This window comes from Cryptomeria japonica, chromosome 11 (genome assembly GCF_030272615.1).
Source record: "Cryptomeria japonica chromosome 11, Sugi_1.0, whole genome shotgun sequence".
Classification (NCBI taxonomy): domain Eukaryota; kingdom Viridiplantae; phylum Streptophyta; class Pinopsida; order Cupressales; family Cupressaceae; genus Cryptomeria; species Cryptomeria japonica.
The window spans coordinates 269496537-269521947 of NC_081415.1; the positions used below are offsets into that span (position 1 = coordinate 269496537).

At 37.4% G+C, this 25411-nt stretch overlaps 1 protein-coding gene across 3 annotated transcripts in view; it reads right to left on the reverse strand.

The window, feature by feature from the left end:
- Window positions 1-23335, reverse strand: part of LOC131069734 (glycolate oxidase 1) — a 48436-nt gene extending 25101 nt beyond the window's left edge. The window contains exons 1-4 of one of the 3 annotated variants that reach the window (XM_058005268.2): window positions 22739-23335; window positions 22446-22584; window positions 19839-19963; window positions 19705-19751 (exon numbers count right to left, since the gene is read on the reverse strand). In XM_058005268.2, coding sequence (XP_057861251.2) covers window positions 19705-19751; window positions 19839-19963; window positions 22446-22582 — 309 coding nt within the window. In that variant the 5' untranslated portion in view covers window positions 22583-22584; window positions 22739-23335. The other 2 variants (XM_058005269.2, XM_058005270.2) reach the window with 2 other exon arrangements.
- Window positions 23336-25411: the final 2076 nt, after the last annotated feature.

Genomic DNA, 25411 nt, shown 5'->3' on the forward strand with positions numbered 1-25411 from the left:
AATTATGAGAGTTTTTACTCATGTGCTGTGGTTGAAACCACAATTTTGTATATTTCCCCAAGTGTACAAAATTTTCAACCAACAATAATGATCTACAAGGTGTACGCTGAGGTGGCGACAACTCACCTTCATTCATCAATCAAGGTCAACGTGTCCAAGTTCAATGAAGCTAGCTTATTCAAAGGTGGAGCAAGTGATATTGTTTATCTTACCTAACCTCGATTCTTATTCTTGAAAATTCAAGGAAGGACATGTGTCCTAAAAAAATGTAATTTTATCATTGGTCAAGCATTAAATGTTATGTAATGGGTGTAACAAAACCTAATTAGGGTTTTATCTTGTAATCTTGGCCATTGATTTGGATTTGATTTTGGCCATTCATTTGCAAAAGGGAGACCTATAAAAGGCTTGCTATCATCATTTGTAAAAATTAATAGATATTAGATAGCAAGCAGTTAGCAAGTAGAGTAGAGTATGAGGAGAAGGCAGAAATTGTCGCCAAGCATGTAAATAAACAGACTTTTCATTGAATTTATGGTGAATGGTGGTGTTTCTTTTGCATATTGTATGGTTTCTTGTTATATCCTCATGTTAGATGAAGTTCATTGATTGTGATGGAGTAATCTGTGGATGTTGATAATTCTTTGGTTCATACATTTTGTGGTTGGATGATTTTCAATTACAATGTATAGTTAGCCTGAACCTTAAAATGTGCTAAGTTCAATTGTGGATATATTTATTCAAGTTGCGCTAGTGTATTGGGTATTTGGATGAATGTTCATGATATGAAAACCTTTCATTTCCCTTGGAAGATTGCATTGGTTTTGTGTAGTTGTTGGCAACATGGCGAAGCAAAGCTTGGTTTAAGGAATGTGTCCATTAAAGCGTGATCCAATGCTACCCTTGATCTTAGGAGTAGATTAGAATTTTGTAAACCCTCAATCCCTTTTATCTCTTTTTCAATCAAGTAAGTTTCCACGTTCCAGCCACATTCAAGCACTCATGTACAATGTAAGTCCCCCTTGTGATTCCACCAAAATCACATCAACCATTGAGCTTATCCACACCTTGGAGTCACCTCATATGATCACATAGCTTAGCATTTGAGAGGTCTTTGTTCAAGAGAGGATAAGATACCTTGGTATTTTATTCAGTGTATGAAGTGCATAAAAACCCAATGTTACCCGAAAACACGTTTCCACCCTAAAGGCACACGTTTCGAAAACGGAAACGGTTTTGGGTACAGGAAGACAAACGGAAACGTTTCCAAGCCATCCCTGATCAAGCAAAATTTTCAGAAACGGTCAATGATGAGGTCAGAGACCATTGATCGTCCCCCGGACGATTGGGGACAGCCAAGCCATCCCTTGACTGTCCCGGGGATGGATGGTCGTTTTCGGTGGCAAGAGGGATTAGAAAACAATTGTTTTTATAAAATCTATTTTTTATACCTTATCAGGGTTTCTTTCTTTACCATGATACTCATTCTATAATTGTTCTTCCATATGCGACAGAATTAAAGCCTCTTCACCACATTTCATTTTTTGGTTACTTTGTAACCTATGTTACCTCGAGTTTTCGGGACGGGGACGACAAGGGACAAGGGTATGCGTTTCTGGGACGGTGATTTTTTTTGCCAATTTTGGGGACGGCTAGGGAACGGTAAGGGACAAGGGTATGCGTTTCTGGGACGGTGATTTTTTTTGCCAATTTTGGGGACGGCTAGGGGACGGTTATATACAACTAGGAACAATTAAAATATATAGGGAAAATAAAATATTTGTATCAAGACATGGATAAAGTATGCACATATACATTATAGAACCTTAACATATAAGAGCTAGCAGAGTTCTTAAGCCAAATTTGTGTTAAATTGAGACTCAAAGACAAATTGCTAATAGAATTCATTGTCAAAACTCACTGTCAATATGCAGAACTTATGGGGACATCCCCTAGGAGTCCCCTATCTCTGGGACATCCCCGAGATGGGGACGGCTGAAAAAAAAAACCAGGGACGCATCCCCGGGTAACATAGTTTGTAACATGATGACATGGACTTCGGACTTAGAGAACGCAAGGGATAAAACTTACTTGCATTTAAATTAGTATTATGTTTGTAACTTGAATTTGGAGAGCTGTTACAAACAAATTAGACTAAACTCTTTTTGGGTGGAAAACACTTCAGCCAAAACAATATATGTAAAAGCTTTTCAGGTAGATCAAATTACCTTAAATACTCAGCTTAAAAAACAAGTCACAAAAAATGAAACAAACTGAAAAGTTAGGTCAAATTTCGTTTAGCTTATCTGAATAAAAATGCTTGATAGAATTCAGAGAGAAACATGAAGCAAATGAGAGAAGCTTAGCTTAATTTGAAAAGAAGTGAGAATGTTGTGAAGACTAGTTTTGTCTAATAAATGAAAGGGCCTACATGTTGCATGTTGTGAAGACTAGTTTTGTCTAATTAACGTGTAGAGTCTAGAGTGTAGCATGCGGTTAATTATTTACAAAGAAGCAGGTCAGCAAGTCCATGATTGGAATTAATGCTTAGGAGGTTAGAGCTTTGAATAGGCTATGCAAGAACTATTTATTTGTTGTGCTTAGATAATGAAAGTCTCGATGCATTGGACTATTATGTATCTACTTCGGAGGCATTTTATCTAAAATAAAATGTCAGAGCCAGTCTGACATAAATAGTGAAAGCTTTTGTAGTACTTTCTACCTTATCAGGGTTTCTTTCTTTACTATGTTACTCATTTTTTATATAAATGTTATTATGTTGCTATGATGAATATTACTGTGTTACAATGTTATACAAATATATAATTCCTGAATATATTAAAAATTTCAGATTTCCCTATATATATATAGGGATGCTTGTGATTCCTATTTGGCCACGCGACATGGTTATCTGGGTTTCCCAAGGGTTTCTGGTTCCAATTTTCACAATTTTTGACATAGTTTCTGGGCGTGATTTCCGTGTCTTTTTGTGGGTTCATTCCGCAATTTTTTTGACACTATATTTTTCATGTTTTTTCATGATTTTCAGAAGCAACGACAGTTTTTTTTGGAACCTGTGGGTGATTTTTCTGCCAACACCTAGGGTTTCTGTCTTTCTGCCAAAACCTCCAGTTATGCCCTCTATTTTTATGATTTTTTTTGGTAAAAAAAACAATTGAAGTTATTTTTCTGCAGCCAGTTTTTTCGTTTCAGAAAAATTATTTCTTTTCTACAGCAAGGTACCTTGGGATTTGTGCCAGAAAATTTTTTTGGCTGATTATTTTCTGCAGATTATTAATTTCTGATTTTTATAGAAAATTTTCAGGGTTCAGATTTTCAGGAAATTTTTATTTTTGGGTTTTTCAACAAACCTTGAAATTTGTGCATTGGGATTAGTGCCTCAAATTCCACTCCAGGGTTCAAATTCTGTCCCGTTGCTTCTATTCTGATTTGTAATCAGATTTTTCTATCTCGTGCCTTCACTAGGTTGACCTCGTTCAACCTCAGTTTCCGTGATGGCATCTTTGACCAACATCATGTTCAAACACAGTCAGAAATTCAACAACTGCAACAACACCTGGAAACAGCACATATTCACAATATTTGAATATCGTTGCCTTGATCAGATTGATTTGGGCCAGACCTCTTGTCCTACACGTCCCAAGGTTTTCATGATTTTTTCCTGACAAACTGTTTGTCGGTTTTCTGATTTTTTCCACAAAAAAACATGGGAGGGTTTTGCTTGATTTTTTCCTCAAAAATTAGGCTTTTTCCACGTGATGTCTGGTGTGTTTTGTCGCGCAACATTTTAGGGTTTTCATGATTTTTTCCTCAAAAATTGTTCGCATGGTTCACAAAAAATCATCTATAATCCACAAAGTTTGCGTGGGATTTCTAGATTTTCACGATTTTTTCCTCAAAAATCATATGTAATACACGAGGTTCGTGTGGGATTTTGTGATTCATGAAGTTCTCAAGGTTTGACGGTTTTCTTCCTCAAAACTCGTGCTTTGTTGCAATCAGTTTTGGGTTGCACTGCTAGGGCGAACATCTGCAACCGTGGTATCTTGCAGTCTATTTTAGAGTTGTTGGAGCAAACAATGCTCAATACTCTTCTACAAAAGGGTTTGCCAATTTTTCCTCAAAATCATGGTCTCGAGCTTCTATAATTCGCGTGTGACAGTTCTCTAATTGGCGTGTGAGGGTTACATCAGTCAGACAAGATCAGCTATTCTTGGTCATTACCACTTTGCAGATCCTAGGAGGGTCTTCGTAGCAGCAAAGTGTTCTTTGCATTGCATTTATGATCAAAAGACCTGCAGTGTCTTTTGTCGGGTACTTAGTTGATACTTGATACAATGACCATTAGGGGAGGGTATCAGAATAATTAATTCTTTTAGTCAGTTACCTTCTTTTGTGGTTCTATTAATGGTCATTTAGTTAGTCATCAGTCAACTATTGCTTCTTTTATAAGAACGCATAGTTTGCTTTTTAGTTTTAATCTTTTTAGCATTATTTAGCATTTTAAGTTTTTTGTAGCTTTAGATTAACGGTTTGTTCTTTTTAGAACACCGTCTTGTAATTCCTTTATTATACGATTGTATATTTGTAATTAATTAATCCAATTATTTTGAGCAATCAATTTTTCATATCTATATATATATATATATAGCCTTCCCCTATTGTCCCCTGCTCCGGGAAAAAAAACGTCCCGGAAACCCATTTCTCCATCCCCCCGTCCCGGAAACTTGGGGTGACGGTAAAAAACACATCAACAAGATGTTTCTCAAAAGATGAGACTTGTATCTATCTTGCTTCTTTGAAAGAAAATTTTGGAAATGACAAATAAATTCTTGGCAAATATTTTCCTGAATTTGCAGCATTCTTCTGTCCTGGCTCTTTAGTCATTTATTTAGCTTACCTGCCCATAAGCACATGTCAATTGATGAAAGAAATGAGTGTTTCTATCACTTGTCTTGAACCAATTGAGTATTGATTTTTTATTCCAAAAGATTTCTTCAGCTCTTCATAAACTATCTAATCCTCATGGACCAACATTTCTTCTCTTTAAAGGTCTTGTAAGAGTCCTTTGTATGTAACTATTTCTTCACTAGAGACCATTTGATGCTCCAGAAACATGTTTCTAAATATATCTCCAAAGATTTCCTAGATGTAATTTCTGAGCGTTCTTTAATCCTCTTAAGGGTTTTATACCAAACATCTTGGATTTTGTAACATAAAAGGGTGATGACTGCAACTGCTCCTCCTCTTACTCCAAATGCGGATGGAGTCATATTAAGTTAAATTTAAAAGGCCATGTTTTAGGTCTTGAATCAACAATTATCTCAAGATTCGAGAGATCAACCAATGATCCGAGCAGAAATTATTATAATTTTTTTATTTTCTATTGCTGTTATCTTCTAGCCAAGCAAGCTCAAGAAAAAAAAATCCAGTCTTTCTGCAATATAAAGATGTAGAAGTCTCTGTTTATTCTATGGTCATTCCTGGGCCATTGCATAACCTTATGGACATAAGCAATAGGCTTAAAAGCTTAAAAATCAAATCTCCTACCACAGGAAATGAAGTATCCAGTTCAAGCTTCAGCTCATCCAACTCTACAACTGGGGTATGATTCTCAGCTTGATGATGGTCCTTTGGAAAAGCAAAAAGGAGCTTATAAAGTTCTTTGCCTTTAAAAGAATCCACTGCTGACCCAGCAGGAGTCTACCTTCTCTTTTACTTTGAAGAATCTGTGATCTACTCACCTTGTTTACTCCTAGAGCAAAGAGCTCCCCACAAAAACCTGTTGATAAGAAACAGGGTAAGGAACTGAATCCCCCTTGCCCTTGAAGCATACACAACAGACAACCTAAGACTCCAATAAAAACCATGTTGCTAATGAAACCCTATTTCCCAACTACTTGGCAAGCAGTTTTATTGCTAAAAAATCCAGAGTCACTGAGAGAATGGCTTCAAGCATTTCAGTGCTAATTTAGGAATAGAAATCTGTGTAAGGACAATTGTGGACTCTCTACACATTTTGGAAAAAAACATAGAAAACTACTTAAGATACTCATTTTATCTTAGATTTTTATAGCACACATTACCTAGCAGATAAATATACAAAGCTGTCTGTTGTGAAAAGAAAATTTCATAAGAACTAATACTTCACAAGCACAAAAAGTACTGCTATTAAAGTAAATTGCCAAAGAAAGTGTTAATGCATTAGTAGCTTCTGCAAGATAAGACTCTCCTAACTCATTAATCTCCTCTATTCTATTATTGGCTTATTCATCTATGCTATTAGATTATTTGATTCATGCTATCAGACTATAACATTGATCATAATTATGATATTGACATTGGATAAAGATGGATTAGATCGACGACTTGCTTAACATAGTTAAGGTCGATCTAAATGCTATCGGACTATTAAACCGATAGCATATTAATGTTGATTCATTTATGAATCGGCATTAATATACTATTGGGGTATTAATTCGATAGCATATGAAATGCAATTAGTTATTGGGCTTGTTTACTTTGACACCGATTCACTATCGGGTGTGTTTATCGATCTGTTATCATTTACAATGATACCGATTCATTATCGGGTATGTTTATAGATCTGTTATCATTTACAATGATACCGATTCAATATCGGGTATGTTTATAGATCTGTTATCATTTACACTAGCACCGATTAGTTATCACCAAGTGGATCAGTTGATGTTTGTAAGAGTCACGACCAAGTGACATCTTGGTCGGACATGTCTAAAAGACATGTCCGATCAAGGTGCCACTTGATCGTGACTACCTTACTATATATACATCATTCAAAAGAAAGGAGATGACATTGAAATCGATACATGTTCATCCTCCATACCTACAGCAAACGAAAGGAAAATATTATTGTCAGTCATAATACCAAAACTTTAAATACACCATCAAACATATAACTTGTTTATTAAATTGTAAATTGCAATAACATTTACATGGTATCAGAGGCAAGTTGATCGAACTTGAGGCTATTCAATTTCGTGAAACAAATTTAAGAACAAGGTTATATACTACATCACATTTCTCCAATGGCCAGCGCTATCAGATTCGAAGACAGACTCGGAGGTGGCGATGATTTTTCAGCCTAGAAATTCAGAATTCAAATGATCTTAAAGGAGAACAAACTAGATTCATTTGTTCAAACTAAAAATGACCAACCTGAAAATGAACCTGACAAAACAGCATGGATTGAGGGAAATGAAAAGGCAATAAAAATAATAGTTGATGGGGTGAGAAACAACATAATGCCCATCATAAGAAAACATCAGACAGCCTATAAAATGTTCAAAGCACTTGAAAGCACATTTGAGATATCAAATGCAAGTCGAACTCTAGCATTAAAACGAGAAATAAATCATATCACCATGAACAAGGGGGAGACAATCAACGCCTACTTTATGTGGATATCAATTCTAAGAGATGAACTAGCAACTCTGGATTACGAGATCCAAAGCAAAGAGTTAACACTCATTGCTCTAGATGGGTTGCCTAGTGGATGGAGCACATTCGTCCAAGGCATCAGTGCAAGGTCCAAGTATCCTAAGTTTGAAAGATTAAGGGATGATTGTCTCCAAGAAGAATCAAGATTGAACAAGATGGGAATGAAACATAAGAATATAGATGAAGACCTACAAGTCCTAAACACTAACTCCACCAAGCAAAACAAGAAAAGGCAGTTTAGAAAGAGAAAAGGTCGTCAAGGCAAGAATACTTCAAAGAAGGACTTATCTCACATTCAATGTTACAGATGGGATCAGTTCGGACACTATGTTGCAAAGTGCCCGAAAAGAACCAAGAAACATGCTACATTTGCAAAAGCAGGAAAGACTAAAGGGGAAGATGACTCCGGAAAATATGTATTCTACTCAGCACTCACAAGCCAAGCTTCTAACAAGATCAACTCATGGGTGATTGACAGTGGTTCATCCAGGCACATCACAAGGTTTAGAGAAGTACTTGACTCCATGACAGAGGAGAGTGACGAGGACATAACCATCAGAGATGACTCCACACATCCAGTCAGAGGAATAGGAACCTACACCATCAAATTGAAGATAGGCATATCCTTGCAGCTCGAAGGAGTACTATATGTCCCTGGCATCAAAAGGAATCTAGTCTCTATATCAGCACTAGAAGATAATGGATACAGAGTGACATTCATGGACAACAGAGTATTGGCTTGGCCAAAGAACTCTTCCATCAAGAAGGCAAAAGACCATTGGACAGAGACAGGGCTATTTGTATGAGCTGTGCACGGAACCCAACCTAGCCCTAATCCATGGAGCCACTAATGCAAATGAAGTTTGGCATAGAAGATTAGGCCATCTGAATTTTAGGGCTTTATCTTCAATGGAAAACCTTGTCACAGGTCTACCCAAGTTAAAGCAAGATCATTCAGGGGCATGCAAAGGATGTGCCCTAGGTAAATATACCAAAGGTACATTCCAAAATAGTACTAGGAAAACTAGTAAAATTCTAGAGTTAGTTCATTCTGATGTATGCGGACCTATGTCCATATCCTCTCTAGGGGGATTCTTGTATTATGTAATATATGTTGATGACTACTCTAGGAAGACTTGGATCTACTTTCTGAAAAGTAAAAAATCGGAAGAGATCCTCTGTAGGTTTAAAGAATTTAAATCACTAACTGAAAACCACTCAGGAAACAAAGTTAAAACCCTAAGAACCGACAATGGGGGAGAATACACATCAGATTCATTTAAAGAATTTTGCAGAGATAATGGGATTAAGAGGGAGCTCACTATACCTTATAACCCCCAACAAAATGGGGTAGCTGAAAGGAAAAATAGGACTATAGTCGAAGCTGCCAAGGCATGATTCTAGATCAAAACCTTAACACAAATCTCTGGGCAGAAGTATCCAGCACCGCTATATATATACAGAACAGATGCCCTCACTCCCATCTTGAAGACAAAACTCCTGAGGAAGTATTCACTAAAATTAAGCCAGATATCAGCCACCTTAGGATATTTGGATGTCCTGTCTATATCCATGTACCTAAAGAAAAAAGACTAAAACTAGAGCCTTCTAGAAAAAGAGGATTGCTTGTAGGATATAGTGAAACCTCCAAAGCCTACAGAATCTATGTACCTGGTCAAAGAAATATTGAACTAAGTAGGGATGTAATCTTTGAGGAGGACCTAGCCTTCAAAAGAACTCAGAGCTTCATAGAACCTGAAATCTATGTCCCTACCTCTAACTTAGATGAAAATCCTGCTCCTGAGTTTCAGAGGGAGAATCTAGATGAAACTGAAAATGAAAATGAACACTCACCTAGAAATCTCAAGAAAAGACCACTATGGGCCACCAAAACAGTAGAAGAAGCTCAGAGGTTTGCTGCTCCTTCAGGAACCTTCAAAGAAAGCAAAAAGCCTAATAAATTTACTAGCTATGTTGCTCTTATGAATGATCTATCTAAAAACGAACCTGACAATGTAACAGATGCCCTTAAACATCAAGTATGGAAGGATGCTATGTCTGAAGAGTATCAATCCATAATGAAAAATGATGTATGGGAGATTGTTCCTAGGCCAACTAAGAAATCTGTTGTTTCTTCTGAATGGCTTTTTAAGATCAAACATGCAGCAGATGGCAATATTGGAAAACATAAGGCAAGATTTGTAGCCAGAGGGTTCTCTCAAAAGGAAGGAATAGACTATGAAGAAACATTTGCTCCTGTAGCCAGATATACCTCAGTAAGGACTGTGCTAGCCATTGCAGCAGCAAAAGGATGGAAGGTACATCAAATGGATGTAAAGACAGCTTTTCTTAATGGAGAGATATCTAAAGAAGTATACCTAGAGCAACCTGAAGGGTTTGAGATTCATCATGTAGAGTCTCATGTGTGTAGACTCAAGAAAGCTCTATATGGGCTTAAACAGGCTCCCAGGGCTTGGTATGAAAGAATTGACACATATCTATCAAAACTAGGCTTCTCTAAAAATGATGCAGATCCTAATCTCTACTACAAACAGAATAAAGGTGATATGCTAATATTGATTTTATATGTTGATGACTTATTAATCACAGGAGAAGATCACCTTATAGATCAATGCAAGAAAGAGCTATCCAAAGAATTTGATATGAAGGACTTGGGATTCCTTCATTATTTCCTAGGGTTGGGAGTATGGTAGAATTCTCATAACATTGTAGTAAACCAAGGCAAGTAAACCTTGGACATCCTGAAGAGATTTGGAATGCTAAACTACAAACCCATGACCGCTCCAATGGAAACCAATCTTCATAAACTTAAAGAAGCAGCAGCAGAATCACCTTCTACTGACCCCACTCTATACAAGCAAATGATTGGGTCTCTTATGTATCTGGTAAATACAAGGCCAGATATCTACTATGCACTAAATGCTTTGAGTCAGTTTATGTGTGAGCCAAAGGAGATACACCTGGTTGCAGTAAAACACATTATGAGATATTTACAAGGCACCTTAAATCTTGGTCTTAAGTATGAGAAGGTTGATCTTAATCTACACGGATTCACAGATTCAGATTGGGCTAGAAGTATGACTGACCAGAAAAGCACCTCTAGGTGTTGCTTCAATTTGGGATCAGCCATGATATCCTGGATCAGTAGAAAGCAATCTTTTGTAGCGCAAAGTTCCACCGAGGCCGAATACATTGCAGCCTCCATGGCTGCCCGAGAAGCAGTGTGGCTTAGAAAGTTACTTGTGGGATTGTTTGGTGATCCTATGAAACCTACTATCATCCATTGCGACAATCAAAGCTGCATAAAACTTTCAATGAATCCAGTGTTCCATGATAGATCCAAACATATTGAGATCCCATACCATTATGTACGAGACATGGTAGACAAAAATGTGATCAAATTGGAATATGTTAATACAGGAGATCAGACTGCAAATATTCTGACCAAACCACTTTCCAGAGTGAAGGTTGATCACTTCAAAAAGGGTTTAGGTATGATAGAAAGGTAATCTGCTTTGTAAATAAGATGTTTAATGTGTAAACTTCTTTTGTCATGTTGAGACATTCTAAGAGGTGACGATCTCTCAGATTATGAACACTTGTATGCAGACATCATAAGGTGATGATCTTATGATTCTCAAAACCAGTTATCATGTTGGATCTCTGGTATGTCATGGATGTGCCATGATGGTGTTGTGATAAAACATTTGTATAAAATGTTTGTGCACATATCACAACCTGGATAAGATGAGAATTTAACCATCCTCATATGTTTATCCTTAGTATTGCGTGTTTAGGCAATACTGATATCACGTGTTCAAGTGATATCTTGTCATAATAAAATGATGAATCTTTTATATCACATTGATAGGTGATACTCTATGTCACATACTTAGAGTGATGTTTTATATTTGTATCTTATGTCCTAATGGTACTTCATATCATATGTATAGATGATATATATTCTTGGAGACTGACATTATGGAAAAGAAATGTGATGCAGGTTACTTTATCTATCTTCCAAAGCTAAGAGGGAGTGTTAATGCATTAGTAGCTTCTGCAAGATAAGACTCTCCTAACTCATTAATCTCCTCTATTCTGTTATTGGCTTATTCATCTATGCTATTAGATTATTTAATTCATGCTTTATGTTTATCAGACTATAACATTGATCATAATTATGATATTGACATTGGATAAAGATGGATTAGATCGACGACTTGCTTAACATAGTTAAGCGTCAATCTAAATGCTATCGGGCTAGTAACCTGATAGCATATTAATGTCGATTCATTTATGAAACGGCATTAATATACTATTGGGGTATTGTTGTGACCATTTCACACATCGCCCCATTTAAAATGGGGACCCCCTCTTTTTGCTTGTTTTTCGCTCGCCTTTTGCTTTGTTTTTTTAGGGTTTTGGTAGTTTGTCAGTTGTCTGGATTAAGGGTCAAGCCTTAGGGTTTTAGTTACCGTCTTTTCAAGCCAGAGTCCAGTCAGTCTTGAGAGCTTTTTAAGCTTCCTCTTGTAGGATGCAAATTTTGAAATGAAATGAATTCGCCAGAATGGTTTATTTTCAATTGGAATTTTGAGTGCAGAGTCTTAATTTGTCTAAGTGTTAATGATGAAATTGTGAATTTTATCCAATTGAGTAATTCTGACCAAATTTTGAGTTTTTTGATATTTGATCCCGGGCATTGGAAATGATTTGTTTTTGCCTTGTGAAGTGATTAAACTTGTGAAATCTTGATATTTTGGCCTGTAGGAGCAAAATCGCTCCTGTCCCTCAGTGAAGGACCGGAGCTCGTTTTCAAAAATCTTACTGTCTCTGCAGGATCAAGATGGTTTTTCGGTTGGAAATAGTAAAGGGAGGCATGATCTTTCCGTTGAATATAAATTGAAGAATTTCACGAACACGGAAATGCCCCAGGAGGCAAAATCGCTCCTGTCCCTCAGTGAAGGACCGGAGCTCAAAATCAAATATTGCCTTGTCCTTGCAGGATTTTAACAACTTGACGATTTGAAGAGGTCCAAGGAAGTACATTTTACCAGATGAATATAATTTGAAGGCACAAACATGAAGAAAAGTGGACCAAAATGCAAAATCGCTCCTGTCCCTCAGTCAGGGACCAGAGCGAAGTTCAATGTAGCTCCCGTCCCTCTCCCAGGGACCAGAGCGAAATTCTTCATAAGGAAAAATTCAGGCCAAAGCAACCAAGTTTTAGGTTTGAGGCAAGTAAAGATGGTGTAACGGATTCATTGAAGACCAAATTGAAGATTGCATGACACCAAATGAGACCTATATTGGCCTAGGCGCTCCTGTCCCTCAGCCAGGGACCAGAGCGATTTTTGCCTTAGACCAATTTTTCACCAAGTTTGAACAAATTTCATGCCAAGAATAGGTGAAAGGGGGTACTACAAGACCATTGAAGATAATTTTTGAGGTTAGCAAAGTGAGATGAAGCCTACAAGAGCAAGTTCGCTCCTGTCCCTCAGCCAGGGACCAGGGCGATATCTTGATTATCTTGCCTTCCACTTAAGTTTAGACCACTCCAAGTCCGAATACAAGCTGGCAAGGACGTTTTGAAGCATCTCAATGAAGAACGAAGTTATGAAGATCGCCAAGGATAAAGGATTTACACCAAAACACCTATATCGCTCCTGTCCCTCAGGCAGGGACCAGAGCGAAATTCCTATAAAGGCCTAGATTTTGAAAGTTTATCAAATATCAAGTGGCTAAGAGGGATCAAGGGACTTCATTTTACACGATGAAAGCAATGGCAAGTTGATGAAAGCAAGCATGAGCCCAGAGCATTGAAGTTCGCTCCTGTCCCTCAGGCAGGGACCAGAGCGATATCCACCATATTTGCCAATTCATTCAAAATTCATGCCAAGTCAAGATTGTGCATGGTTGCGCAGGGTCTAAGGCGTCTTCAGAAGATGATATGCAAAGGTTTCAAACGTCAAAGGGTCATCAATTGAACCAAGGGGCCTATATCGCTCCTGTCCCTCAGTCAGGGACCAGGGCGATTTGCACAGGATCATTCATTTTCCTTCAAAATCAAGACAAGGCAAGGATATACAAGATTAAGAGTATCGTTTGGAAGGCAATGAACAAGAAACGAAGGATACAAAATGACAAATCTTGGCTAGAACATGGAGATCGCTCCTATCCCTCTCCAAGGGACCAGGGCGATAATCTATTTAAACATCAAAGTGTCTCGTAGAAACCAAGGGAAGTAAAGTGGAATGAAGAAACAATATCATTGCTTGCCATATAATGAAGATTGATGATTAAAGAAGCGAGATCAAGGGGAGAAACACCAAGATCGCTCCTGTCCCTCACCAAGGGACCAGGGCGATATCACCTCAAGAGGCACTCATTCGCACAAGCAAGTCAATCTAGCTCGAATTTCCCAATGAAAACGCCAGTTTCAACGTAGGGATGGAAATTTTGAACGTCAAAAGCACAAGATTCCAGGCTAAAATGGTAGTTCGCCCCTGTCCCTCAGTCAGGGACCAGGGCGATGAGGTTTGTATTTTTCACCCTCAAATTTTGGCGCTAAACATTTTTTAAATTTATTTTAAATGCTAAAATTCGATAAATTAAAAAATTCAATTAAGATGGCATTTAAAATATAGCGCAAGACATTAATTAATTAATTTTTTGCCTTTTAAAAATCGAATTTGTTAATTAAAAACAAAGGCATTTAATAATTAATTATTAATTTAATAAAAAAATCAAATGGAGCGCTTTTTATAAAGGTCGGCCTTTATTATTTATTTAAAAAATCGTTTTAATTGCCTCATTTTATAAAAGTCGGCCTAGAGGTGAATATGAAGGTGAGCGCTTATAAAGGGAGGTGAAAGATTTCATTTGCACATTATCATTTTATCATTTCATATGCGATTTGGAGTATACAAAGAGGAAGCGAATTTCATAAAGGAGAAGTGCGAGTTTCTATCCAAAGGTGGTGCGAAGTATTATCAAAGGGGTGCGAGTTAGAGTTAAAGCGAACTTGCCAAGGATATTGGAAGATTACGTCAAGGACCCCCAAAGGTGGCAAAGTTGATGGGAAGGACGTTCATTATCCTTGAAGATCACGTGGCAAAGGCTTCAAACGTTAATTTTGCCTAGGCAAATCTATCTATTTTGCATTCTAGAGTTAGCTCTCAAGGGAGGTATGGCGATATGGCTTTATTGTTTTAATTTTGAATTGTTGATCGTCATAGCTTAAGTTTTGAATTTTGAAATTTTGATTTCCCCTAGCTCAATCTTTTTTAGGAAATGATAACTCTAGGACTTATCATGAGGTTTCCTAAAATTTACTCTCTAATTTATGTTATACATTGCAAAATCTAGTTCTTATTATGAAATGTTGTGTAGGTATGGCGACCCCGAAGGCGGGAGCATCCACCAGCCGTCCAGCTCTCATGAAGGAAGATCAAAAGACCGAGGAAGTGGAGACCAAGATCGTGTCGAAATGGAGCAACATTGGAGATACCAACTTGGGCAACTTCAGCACAAAGAAGTTTCGAGAGGTCCCTTACATTGGCAAGCCATCACCTGTCGCCCGGAGAATAATCAAGAGTGGCATCATTAAGGCGGCCGGCTTCCCTCCAGCAGTTCAGTGCCATGAGTTGATGATCGAGTGTGCTCATCATTATGATCCTCAGTCCAGAACGATCGTGTCCAATGAAGGAAACACTTTGGCGTACCTTTCAGAGGAAGCTATAAGTGAAGCTTTCCATCTTCCAGAGCACAGGGACATGATATACAAGAGCATAGAAGGAGCCAGGTCAATGTACGAAGATGATCCAGATGCTTGTCTAAGCATAATTAACAAGAACTGGTTACTCAAGAGTCGTCCTCGTCTGAGCAAGATCCCAAACACACCGCACAGGATTGATTTCCAAGAGGAGTACAGAGATTTGATCACAATGCTCAACCGAGTTACAGGAGCCCCTCACGCCTTCTATTTTGAGAAGTGGATGTTCTACTTCATCCAGGTGATCGTTCAAGGGAAAGGAACAATTCATTGGGCTAGGATGATTAGCCATTGCTTGGACGTACAGTTGAGGAGACTCAAGGCTACCAAGTCCTTCCACATGAGTTCATACGTCATCTATGCCTTGATCAGGAGTTTTGAGTACGCAGGACTACCTCACAGAGGAGTGATTGGAAGAGGACCCGGCGAGGTCAGAGTTTGTGATTCCTATGTCCACTTGCATCATCTGCCAGGAAGCAACTACAAGCTAGTTAATGATACCTTCACGATGAACATCACAAGGACGTTGCAAGGTGGGATTCACAACAAATTATCTCAGGATGCACAGGAATTAATAAAGAGGTACGGTGCTTGGTTTATTCAGTTTCCGAAGTTCACTTATATTAGAGTGCATGGATGTCCTTCACCTCCATACATGTTGCCGAGATATTCGACAGATAGAATTGTGTTACTTGAAGTAACAAGACAATTGGCAGCATATGCGAAGGCATTCAGACACAGACATGGGAATGGAGTTCCAGTACCTATCATTTTGGGCAATTCAGTTGAGGTATGTCCTAATGCTTTAGCTATGGATGACGCAGAGAAGGAGTTAGCCTTGTATTCTTTTTCATCCTTTGCTTTGAGAGAAAGCTTTGATCCACATGGACATTTAGAGGAGACAGTCGATAGGAAGTTTAAGCATGAGTACCAAATAGAAGATTTTATGATGAATCTCTTAGATGATCTTGAAGTGAAACGAAAAATGCATTCTAGATTGCCTTTGGATTTCATCAGGAAATGCAGGATTTACAGAGTGGCCGACCAAGCACAGGACAGTGGCAGACATATCCAATCATCCTATGATCGAGAAAGCAAATCAATAAGGTTAGATTGGAATGAACCCGAGGTCGTGGATCTAGATGCTTTGATGGCTCCAGTCTTGTCTTGTACTCGTAGATGGGTTGATGTACAGCATCAAAAGTTGAGAGAGCAAGGCATAGCTATGACTTTCACTTTGGAAGAGAAACCAGCCGAAGGTGGAGGTAGTGTGAGTGAAGGCAATCCTAATCCTAGAAATTCAGGTGAAGGTAACCTTCAAAGTGCAAGTGAAGGCAATCTCCATCCAAGAGGTTCGAAGAGGAAAGAAAGGCCTGAAAAGAGGGAATCTTCCAAGAAGAAGCAAGGGGCCAATCGAGATCGTTCATCCGGTACATCTTCTAGACCAGAGAAGAGGACACTTCAAGTGGAAGAACCTATGGAGTCGATGGTACAGAATGATAGGCAGGAAGAGGGACAGGCACCGCAAGGGTCACCAGATGGATCTCTCCAAGATTATGAGCTAGATGAAGATAGAAAAGACAACGAGGTAACATCTCCTCCCAGAGAAGAAGAAGTAGTGCATAAGGAAATTCAAGTCAAAGAGACAAGATCGGCCATCCCAGATTGGTTGAAGGAAAGATTAACTAAGGTGATCGTGATAGAGGACGAGGACAATGTAATTGATTTAGAGAGCCTTGTTGGACGTTCTCACGAAGTAACAGAGAAGAGGAAGGCTACCAAGATGTCCAAGATGATTAGAGATGAGACTGGATCCAGAAAACTACAGATAGCTACACCGGCAGTAGACAAATATGAAGGTGAGATCTTAGCAGAGGAATATGATATACAGACATTTGAGCTAGGACCATCCACAGCTGAGCAGACACTAGATGATGCCACCGATTCATTTGAGGCATTGAAAGACAAGCTTAGAGAAGAAATGGAGAAGAATAGAAAGCTTGAGAGAGAGGTCGGTGCATGGAGGGCATATTTCAGTCATCTCAATGAACCTTTGGGACGTCAGGATCCAGCTAGATCACCAGTGCAGGCACTTCCCCTTCAATCAATTAATGAGGCAGAAAGATTCATGAATATGGTCCAGCGTACCAGTACTTGGATGGACAAATCTCATACAGTTGTCGTAGAATTTGTAACAAGGATGATGAAGACTATTCACAGGGCTATCCAGGTTCTTGAGATAATCCACAACTTGATGATAACAGTAGCCGCTTTTGCTCATACTAGAGATGTTATCATTCCTGTCTTGAAAGTGATCAGGCAAACATCGAGGAAGGTCTTAGCGCAGGAAAAGATCATGGATGGAGGGCCTCACAGTTTGCTTCAGTGGTCAACCTTACTCCATATGAAGAGTGTTCTCTTTGAGGACATCAGTACTAGATGTAGCCAAGTTGAGGAGGTGATCAATCCGATCCAGGACAGAGTATTTGAGGTACTACGTACCATACCTGGCAGGAGGATCGAGGTCAAGACAGATGTGGATTTGCAGGAATTGGAGGATAGAATCAAGGTCATCTTTTGCAAGGACGCTAATATCACAGACGAGCAATATGATCAGATGTTTGCTACCATGCTCCTGATTGAAAGAACTAAGGAACTTGAATCTTCATGGGACGCAGCTCTTCTAGACGCATTCGATCAGGTCATCCACTTGGAAGAAAGTATGAAGAATCTTCCCGAGATTCCAATTGCTGAAATCGAAGGAATCGTGTCAAGATTCATTGCATATGCTAAAAAAGAACATTGGAAAGGGAATAAGATTCTAGATGAGAGGTTGTTATAGATGACATGGCACCTTAATTGTCATTGGTTTATGTCTCCTAGGTTTTTGTGCCAAATTTAATATTTGGCTATGTTTTTAATATTGTTCAGTAAAAAGGAGGCCATTTGTAACAAACCCTAATTAGGGTTTAGGTGTCATGATCTTGACCGTTGATCTGCTTTCAATCTGGACCATTCATTGTAATTGAGGATGCTATTTATACCCTCATTTTCATTTCATTTTGTAATAGTGAATAGTTAGATATCAGAGAATTTGATGTATTAGAGAGATTAGAGATAGAAGCAATTTTACTTTTGTAGCAAGATTGAGTTTGAGGAAAGGAATTCAAGCAATTGTTGTACATGATGACTTTGAAATCAATGAAATATTGAAGTTATGGTGTTTTGTTGCAACTTTCTCGGTTATCTTCATGGTTGTTCAATTTACTTGAATCATTCTCAATCAAAGTAGTGTGTTAATTCGAAGGACAAAGTGTGAGACTTGATCTTTGGTAGGATTTGCTTTCCAAACCACTAGCTTCCTGCTGATTGTAGGAACGCCTTGCGTGGTCAACTGGAGATATTTGAATCACTTAACCTTCAATCATTATTGTATTTTGGATATGTACCTTCGTGGTAGTGTCTTTGATCTTTGATGCGTTGAAAATCATTCGTTACCTTAGAAGATCGCATCAATTTTAATTGAGTTGTTATTTTATGGCGAAATTGAAGTTGGTAGAATCTTGCCAAGTCTTGTCCACATGAAGTCATTCTTAGGGTTAGATTAGATTAGACCTCTTGCAAAACCCTATCCTTTTGTTATTTTTTGAAAAGCTTCTCTAATTTAGTAAAACTTTGGAGCGTAAGGCCCCTTGAGGACACAGCAAATCACATCATACCACTGGAGCTTATCCACACGTAGAGACCCTACTAACCAGAACATTGGAGTCATCCTAACTGATCCTTCTTGCGAATCTTCAGCAGTTAGCGACTTTATTCAAGAGAGGATAAGATGCCTTTGGGTATTTTATTCTGTGTATGATGGTGTACAAGATACACGTCAACAGGTATTAATCCGATAGCATATGAAATGCAATTAGTTATCGGGCTTGTTTACTTTGACACCGATTCACTATCGGGTGTGTTTATCGATCTGTTATCATTTACAATGATACCGATTCATTATCGGGTATGTTTATAGATCTGTTATCATTTACAATGATACCGATTCAATATCGGGTATGTTTATAGATCTGTTATCATTTACACTAGCACCGATTAGTTATCACCGAGTGGATCGGTTGACGTTTGTAAGAGTCACGACCAAGTGACATCTTGGTCGGACATGTCTAAAAGACATGTCCGATCAAGGTGCCACTTGATCGTGACTACCTTACTATATATACATCATTCAAAAGAAAGGAGATGACATTGAAATCGATACATGTTCATCCTCCATACCTGCAGCAAACGAAAGGAAAATATTATTGTCATAGTCATAATACCAAAACTTTAAATACACCATCAAACATATAACTTGTTTATTAAATTGGAAATTGCAATAACATTTACAGAAAGGATGGAGTTCAAACCATTATAGTGCCTGCTGCTGATGCAGCTCTTGCAGTTGCCAACTCTCCTGTAAAGTAAGGTGAAGCCTGTTAGTATCAGAGAGGACCTGCAACAAAGGAAGAGGCCACAAATGATGAAAAGAGAGAATGAATACCATCTGGATGAGCCATCTTTTGCATGGCTGTTGGAGCAATCATGATAGGCATTGATATCTTGAATCCCAACATGGTGCTGCTTGTATCTATTTTCGATACATCAACTAAGATGCGAGGTCGAAACCTGGAAAAACAAAACTATAAATTTTATTAAGGGTGGTGTTTCTGTTAAATATAGCTTGTCAATTGGACAATTTAAGAAATTTAAAAACATTCAACCAGTGTAATTCCCTTGTCCGCCCTTCTTCTCCCCTCCCCGTATCTCAAACTTGATCCTAAGAACAGAGATGTAAGTGGAGAGCCCAGGTTTTTCTTAATTTCACCTTGGAGCTAATTAATTATACATTTAGAACTTGCAACTTTGGCAACCTATAACTAACATCAACAGTGACAACAAAAATAATGGCTTTAATGTCCTTCACAGTTTATACCAAACTGGTCTATACGATCTATAAGAGTATCAGATCATGAAATTTGTCCAACTCCTCTAACTGGATACATGTCAGGATATCTGCTTAATGATCAAGGTTTTGGCTATTCTGTATGCATACAAAACAAGATGCTTACAGATCTTGACAAATAATTCATGGGACTAAAAGAACAAAGCCACAGCATTCAAAATTTCAAAAACTGATAATTTCAAGTCATTTTTATGCTCTGATTGTAACTCTCACGCCTTATTATTTCATATAAGATTTATTTTTTAAAACAGAAAGCATTCCTAATTGACTAATAAACTTCCAGGTTCTAACTTGGTGCATCTGTGGATATATGGTTCCAACTCCTCAACCTACCAGGACTTAAGAATTTAATATATTCCAGAATACAATTAGTTATGTTGGTCAGCCAATACATTCCAGGTAATGCTCTAGAAATGAATTCTAAGCTCCCATTAAAAGAAGATTCAGTGAAAATCAAATTGAAGAAAAACTTTGAACTAATAGCTCTTTCCATATGATAGCAATATTCTTGAGTCTTAATAACTTTTTTTGGTGGATGATTCATCGTAGTTAGAATTAGACGCATTAAAAGTTCTATACGGAATTCAACCCATAGAAAACATACCCCTAACTTCTAAGTTCTAACAAAATAGTACTAGTTTATGAAATATTTACCTCAAGAAACAGTGATCCAGTCGGCTGATAGAATATATCATGAAAACTATCAAGGGCCACAGCTCAATCACTGTGATTGTACATCAATCGTCTGGATCTTTACAACTAACATTCAGATGGGTTTCATTCCTAATTTGATCTTCAACGTCTGGACAGAATTTGCACTACTCTTAGGCCCTGTGCTAATGAGTATTTGATGCAAGATATGGTCATTCATTTCAATATTTTTACCGGGGTGTACATGTACAGTCTAGAATGGTAAAGATAGAGGTTGTTGTTTAAGTCATAGCCAAGACAGATGGCCAATTTAGAATATAGAGCCCCCCTTCAAAAAATCCACAAGGGGATTTGTGTCCATTTACCTTATATATTATAAAATTTTGGATCTCTAAGTCTTAACCTCATGACCAAGCTCCAGAGTAAACCAGAAGTTGCAAATACAGTTGCTCCTAGAGTAAACATCCACCATTCCCATTTGTATGGAGTAGTCTTCTACCATATTTTACTGTGCACTATTTAATCCTATTAATGAGCTCCCGGATTTCTACACCAATTCCATTCTCAATGAAAATGTTCTCATCCTTTATTCTGCCAATCCTTTTGGAAAGGACTTGTAAAAGAAAGGCAGTTTTCTTAGATTACCAATTGATAGTTTAATTTCTGACACCCAGATTGAAAAATAACTAGACTGTGATCCTTTTGATTGGATCAACGTCCAAGGACAATCTTCCAGTTGGGAATAATATGGATTTCATCAGCATGCATGCCACGGAAGACTAGACTTTTAACCAGAAGCCAAAGGCACAAAGTGAAGAACAGCTCTACTTAGCAGTCCCATGCAGGGGGCTTTACGATCTATTGATGGAGCAGGAGGTCTTATGAGATGAAAGAAAAATTGCTACAAAATAAAATGGAATCTTATCTCTAACCAACCTAGTGATTTTGTGTCACATGGCAGTATTAGAAGGCGTGTCCAATTTTTTAGCATTAACTGCTGCCAAAACAATCCTTGAGGCCACCTGACTGTTAAAGGGTCCAAAAAATTCTCAGCAGTACCCAGTGAGGAATTGTAGGTAACCAGCCCCTCGCCTTAAAAATCACCTAATTCCATTTTTCAAAATAGTAAAAGACTTTTAGGTGATTTTAACTGAGAATGCTTGTTCCTAGTAAACAACTTAACAATCCCACTATCACATCATGCACAAGCAAAAGTGGTAATTAATCATCCTATTTTAAAACAGGGATTAAGTACATCCCTGAATAACATAGATAATTAATCACTCAGAGTGATCACGTTCATCTCAGGCATGTGGTTTCCAAACATACAAAACATCCTCACCAATTCAAGATCCCTAGTCCAAGAGCAACCCGTATACAGTGTTTAAAAGAGCCATGCTACATATAAATGTAAATACATACTAAATGATCAAATGCCGCTCACAATCACAGAGAAAGTATAGCAGAAAACCAAAGGAAGAACGAAAGGTATACCTTATTCTTTGAAAGGCCCTTTGGTTTTCCTTAAGAGTCCATTGATCTTCAGCACCAGATGCATAATAATCATATACCATCTTGGGTAACTTTTCCTTGGCCACGGCTTCATAATCTTGAACATTCACGATCTCCATATCTGATCACCCCAACAACCCACTTACATCTATCAATGCCTTCCTAAACACATTATTTTGACAAAAAGCCCTTAGCAGTCATCAAAATGTCATAAAATTTGACTGCAAATAACATGCAAACAAGGTTTGCGGCAAGTTATTTGAATGTCTGCATACCTGAAAGCGTGATATCTACAGCAGTATGAAGATGATGCTGTACTCCTGCGCAGTGACAGCTGCTGCTAATCGCTAGATTCTTTCAAAGTTGCCAGAAATCTCTAACATTTAGAATTTTGTACAAAGGTTTGTTTATTCAAATTTTATTCACATGTGCAACAAGCAAGAATTTAGCTATTTGTGCAAGTTGAACGAGTAAACAAATCCTAAATAGACATATATTGAATCACGGAACTCTTAGCTATTCGCCATACAATTTTTTTCCTACAATAAATGATGGCGAATTTCTTTGAAATGGAAACAACTGGATTGCACAGATATCAATGACTCTGCTTTTACATTAAGTCTTTACAAAGTGAAGAAAAACTAAATCAAATTGAATTTGTTTCAGAAGAAATTTTATGCATAACCACTTCTCGATAAGAAATTCAAAGCTCAATTCTTGGAACAAATGTAGAAAATGCTTCAGTTGATGGATTTGCCAGTTCGTATCTTCTAACTTAAAATCAATTAGGAATAAAAATCACACTGAAAGCTCCGTCAAAATAAACAATAAGTAATGGGTCCGACTCCCGATCATATTCAAGAGACTCGTCCTGATGGAATATAGTTTAGATTCGTCATCTTTGTATTGGAATCCACTTCATGGATTAGCTTTAGATTTTTATATTCGATTTAAACTCGGATTTTTATTCATAACATGTTTGTAGAGAACCACATGCACTAACCTTATATGATGTCATTTAGACTCAACAAGTAATATAAATAAAGAGCCCTTAAAATTAAGTATTTATCTAATTAAAAAGTTGGAGAGAGACCAAAGAGTTTAATTTGTGTTATGATATGATGTTGATTTGATTTCTGATGTTGATTCTTGTAATTAGTAATTGGAATTTAGTTATAAGTTTGGTACTGGAATATGTGACAATTCTATTAAAAAATAATTTAATGTAGATAAGGTCATGTCGGGTGATTTGGTTTACAACAAGATCAAATTAAGTAACCTAGTCATACATGAGTGTGACTTGTGGAATAATTTACACTAGCATCTTTTAAGTTATTGTTGTAAATGGATTGTGTTAACAAGTAGACTGGGGGCTTTCTTTAAGGCAAGAGGTGAAGACCTAGAGTTGTCTCAATTGCAAGTCTAGCCAGTAGAATATTGAAGTATAAGATTGCAAACACACCATACAAATAGTGGAAGATGTATATGACCTCATAGGTTAATATGTGATACAAAGATATGATTCTAGATGCTCTCTAATTAAATGTGATTGGAGGATTTTCATTACTACTTGATGTTACTTGACAATATTTCCTTCTTGCTAATGACCTAGAAATGCTAATATATGCATGTTCTTAATAGTTCAATTTAATATTTTTGGTGTGCAAGTCAATGAGAAAATGAATAGTTCTCAAAAAGGTTTGATGGGGAGTGAGAACATTGGAATTTGAATAAGGTTCACTAAGTCACATGGTGCAACATAGAGCATGGAGGGAGCTGTGTCATGTGGCCTAATCCATAGATTGGGACACATCATGCAACAAATTGCTAGATGGGAAACAATTATGTATAAGGATTAATCTAGACCACACGAATATATAGTGCCAATTGGCTAGTGGGTTCAAGGCTAACTACCAAATTTTATGCCCAATGTTGAGTGTGAACATAGGTATGGATCACTTATGGTCATCCCCCTCATCCTACATAAGCCAACAACCACCCAACGATTAAGACACTACACCAAAATATCACTCAAGTTTGGGAGAACCTAAGAGCTCACCTAAGGTGTCGTGACTCCTCAAGATCCCTCACTAGATCTCTAGCTAAAGGCACACAAAAAGAATAGTGTTGTGCAAATAAATTACTAAAGTTATGACAATTTGGGAAAAACTATTGTGATTCATCATTTTAAGAATTGTTAAAGGATTCATCCTTTTACACTTATAAGCAAGATAGATGATAAAAATTGGACTAGTGATTTCATTATATTGTTTGTAGATGGTTCCTTACATCAAGAATGAAATTGTAATGAAACAACTTGCACAATAGAATAATATAATGGGAAGTATGTTACAAATACTTGATAGTAATTTGCCACTTCAAGGGGACAACCTCCCAAACCACTTCAAAGGGGATACTTCTAATAGTCTTCAATAAAAACATGATACTCAATATGATGATAATAACTAATATATGCCTCTTATATATATGATATGTATGTCTTGGATGTCACCCAAGCTAAGTTAACTACCTATATAAGACTATATTAATGATTATATCTTAATGAAGAGTTCAAGTAGCCACATGTTGACTACTCATAACCCTATGCACACTATGTAATTAAGGATGTAGCATATGTACATTCATATATTTTAGATGTTTCACTTATTTAGTTACTATCAATATGATGATAATAACTAGCCTCTACCTCCTATATATACCATACTTATGCCTTGGATGATATCCAAGCTAACTTAACAACCTGTGTGAGAGTATATTGGTTATTATCAATATAATTGTAATAATTAACCTCTACCTCCTATGTATATCATACTTATATCTTTGATGCCACCCAAACCAGCTACACATAACCCTATACACATTGTATGATTAATGGCAATCATCCCCCCTCTTTACACAAACATTAACCTCATTGATAATCAATTATG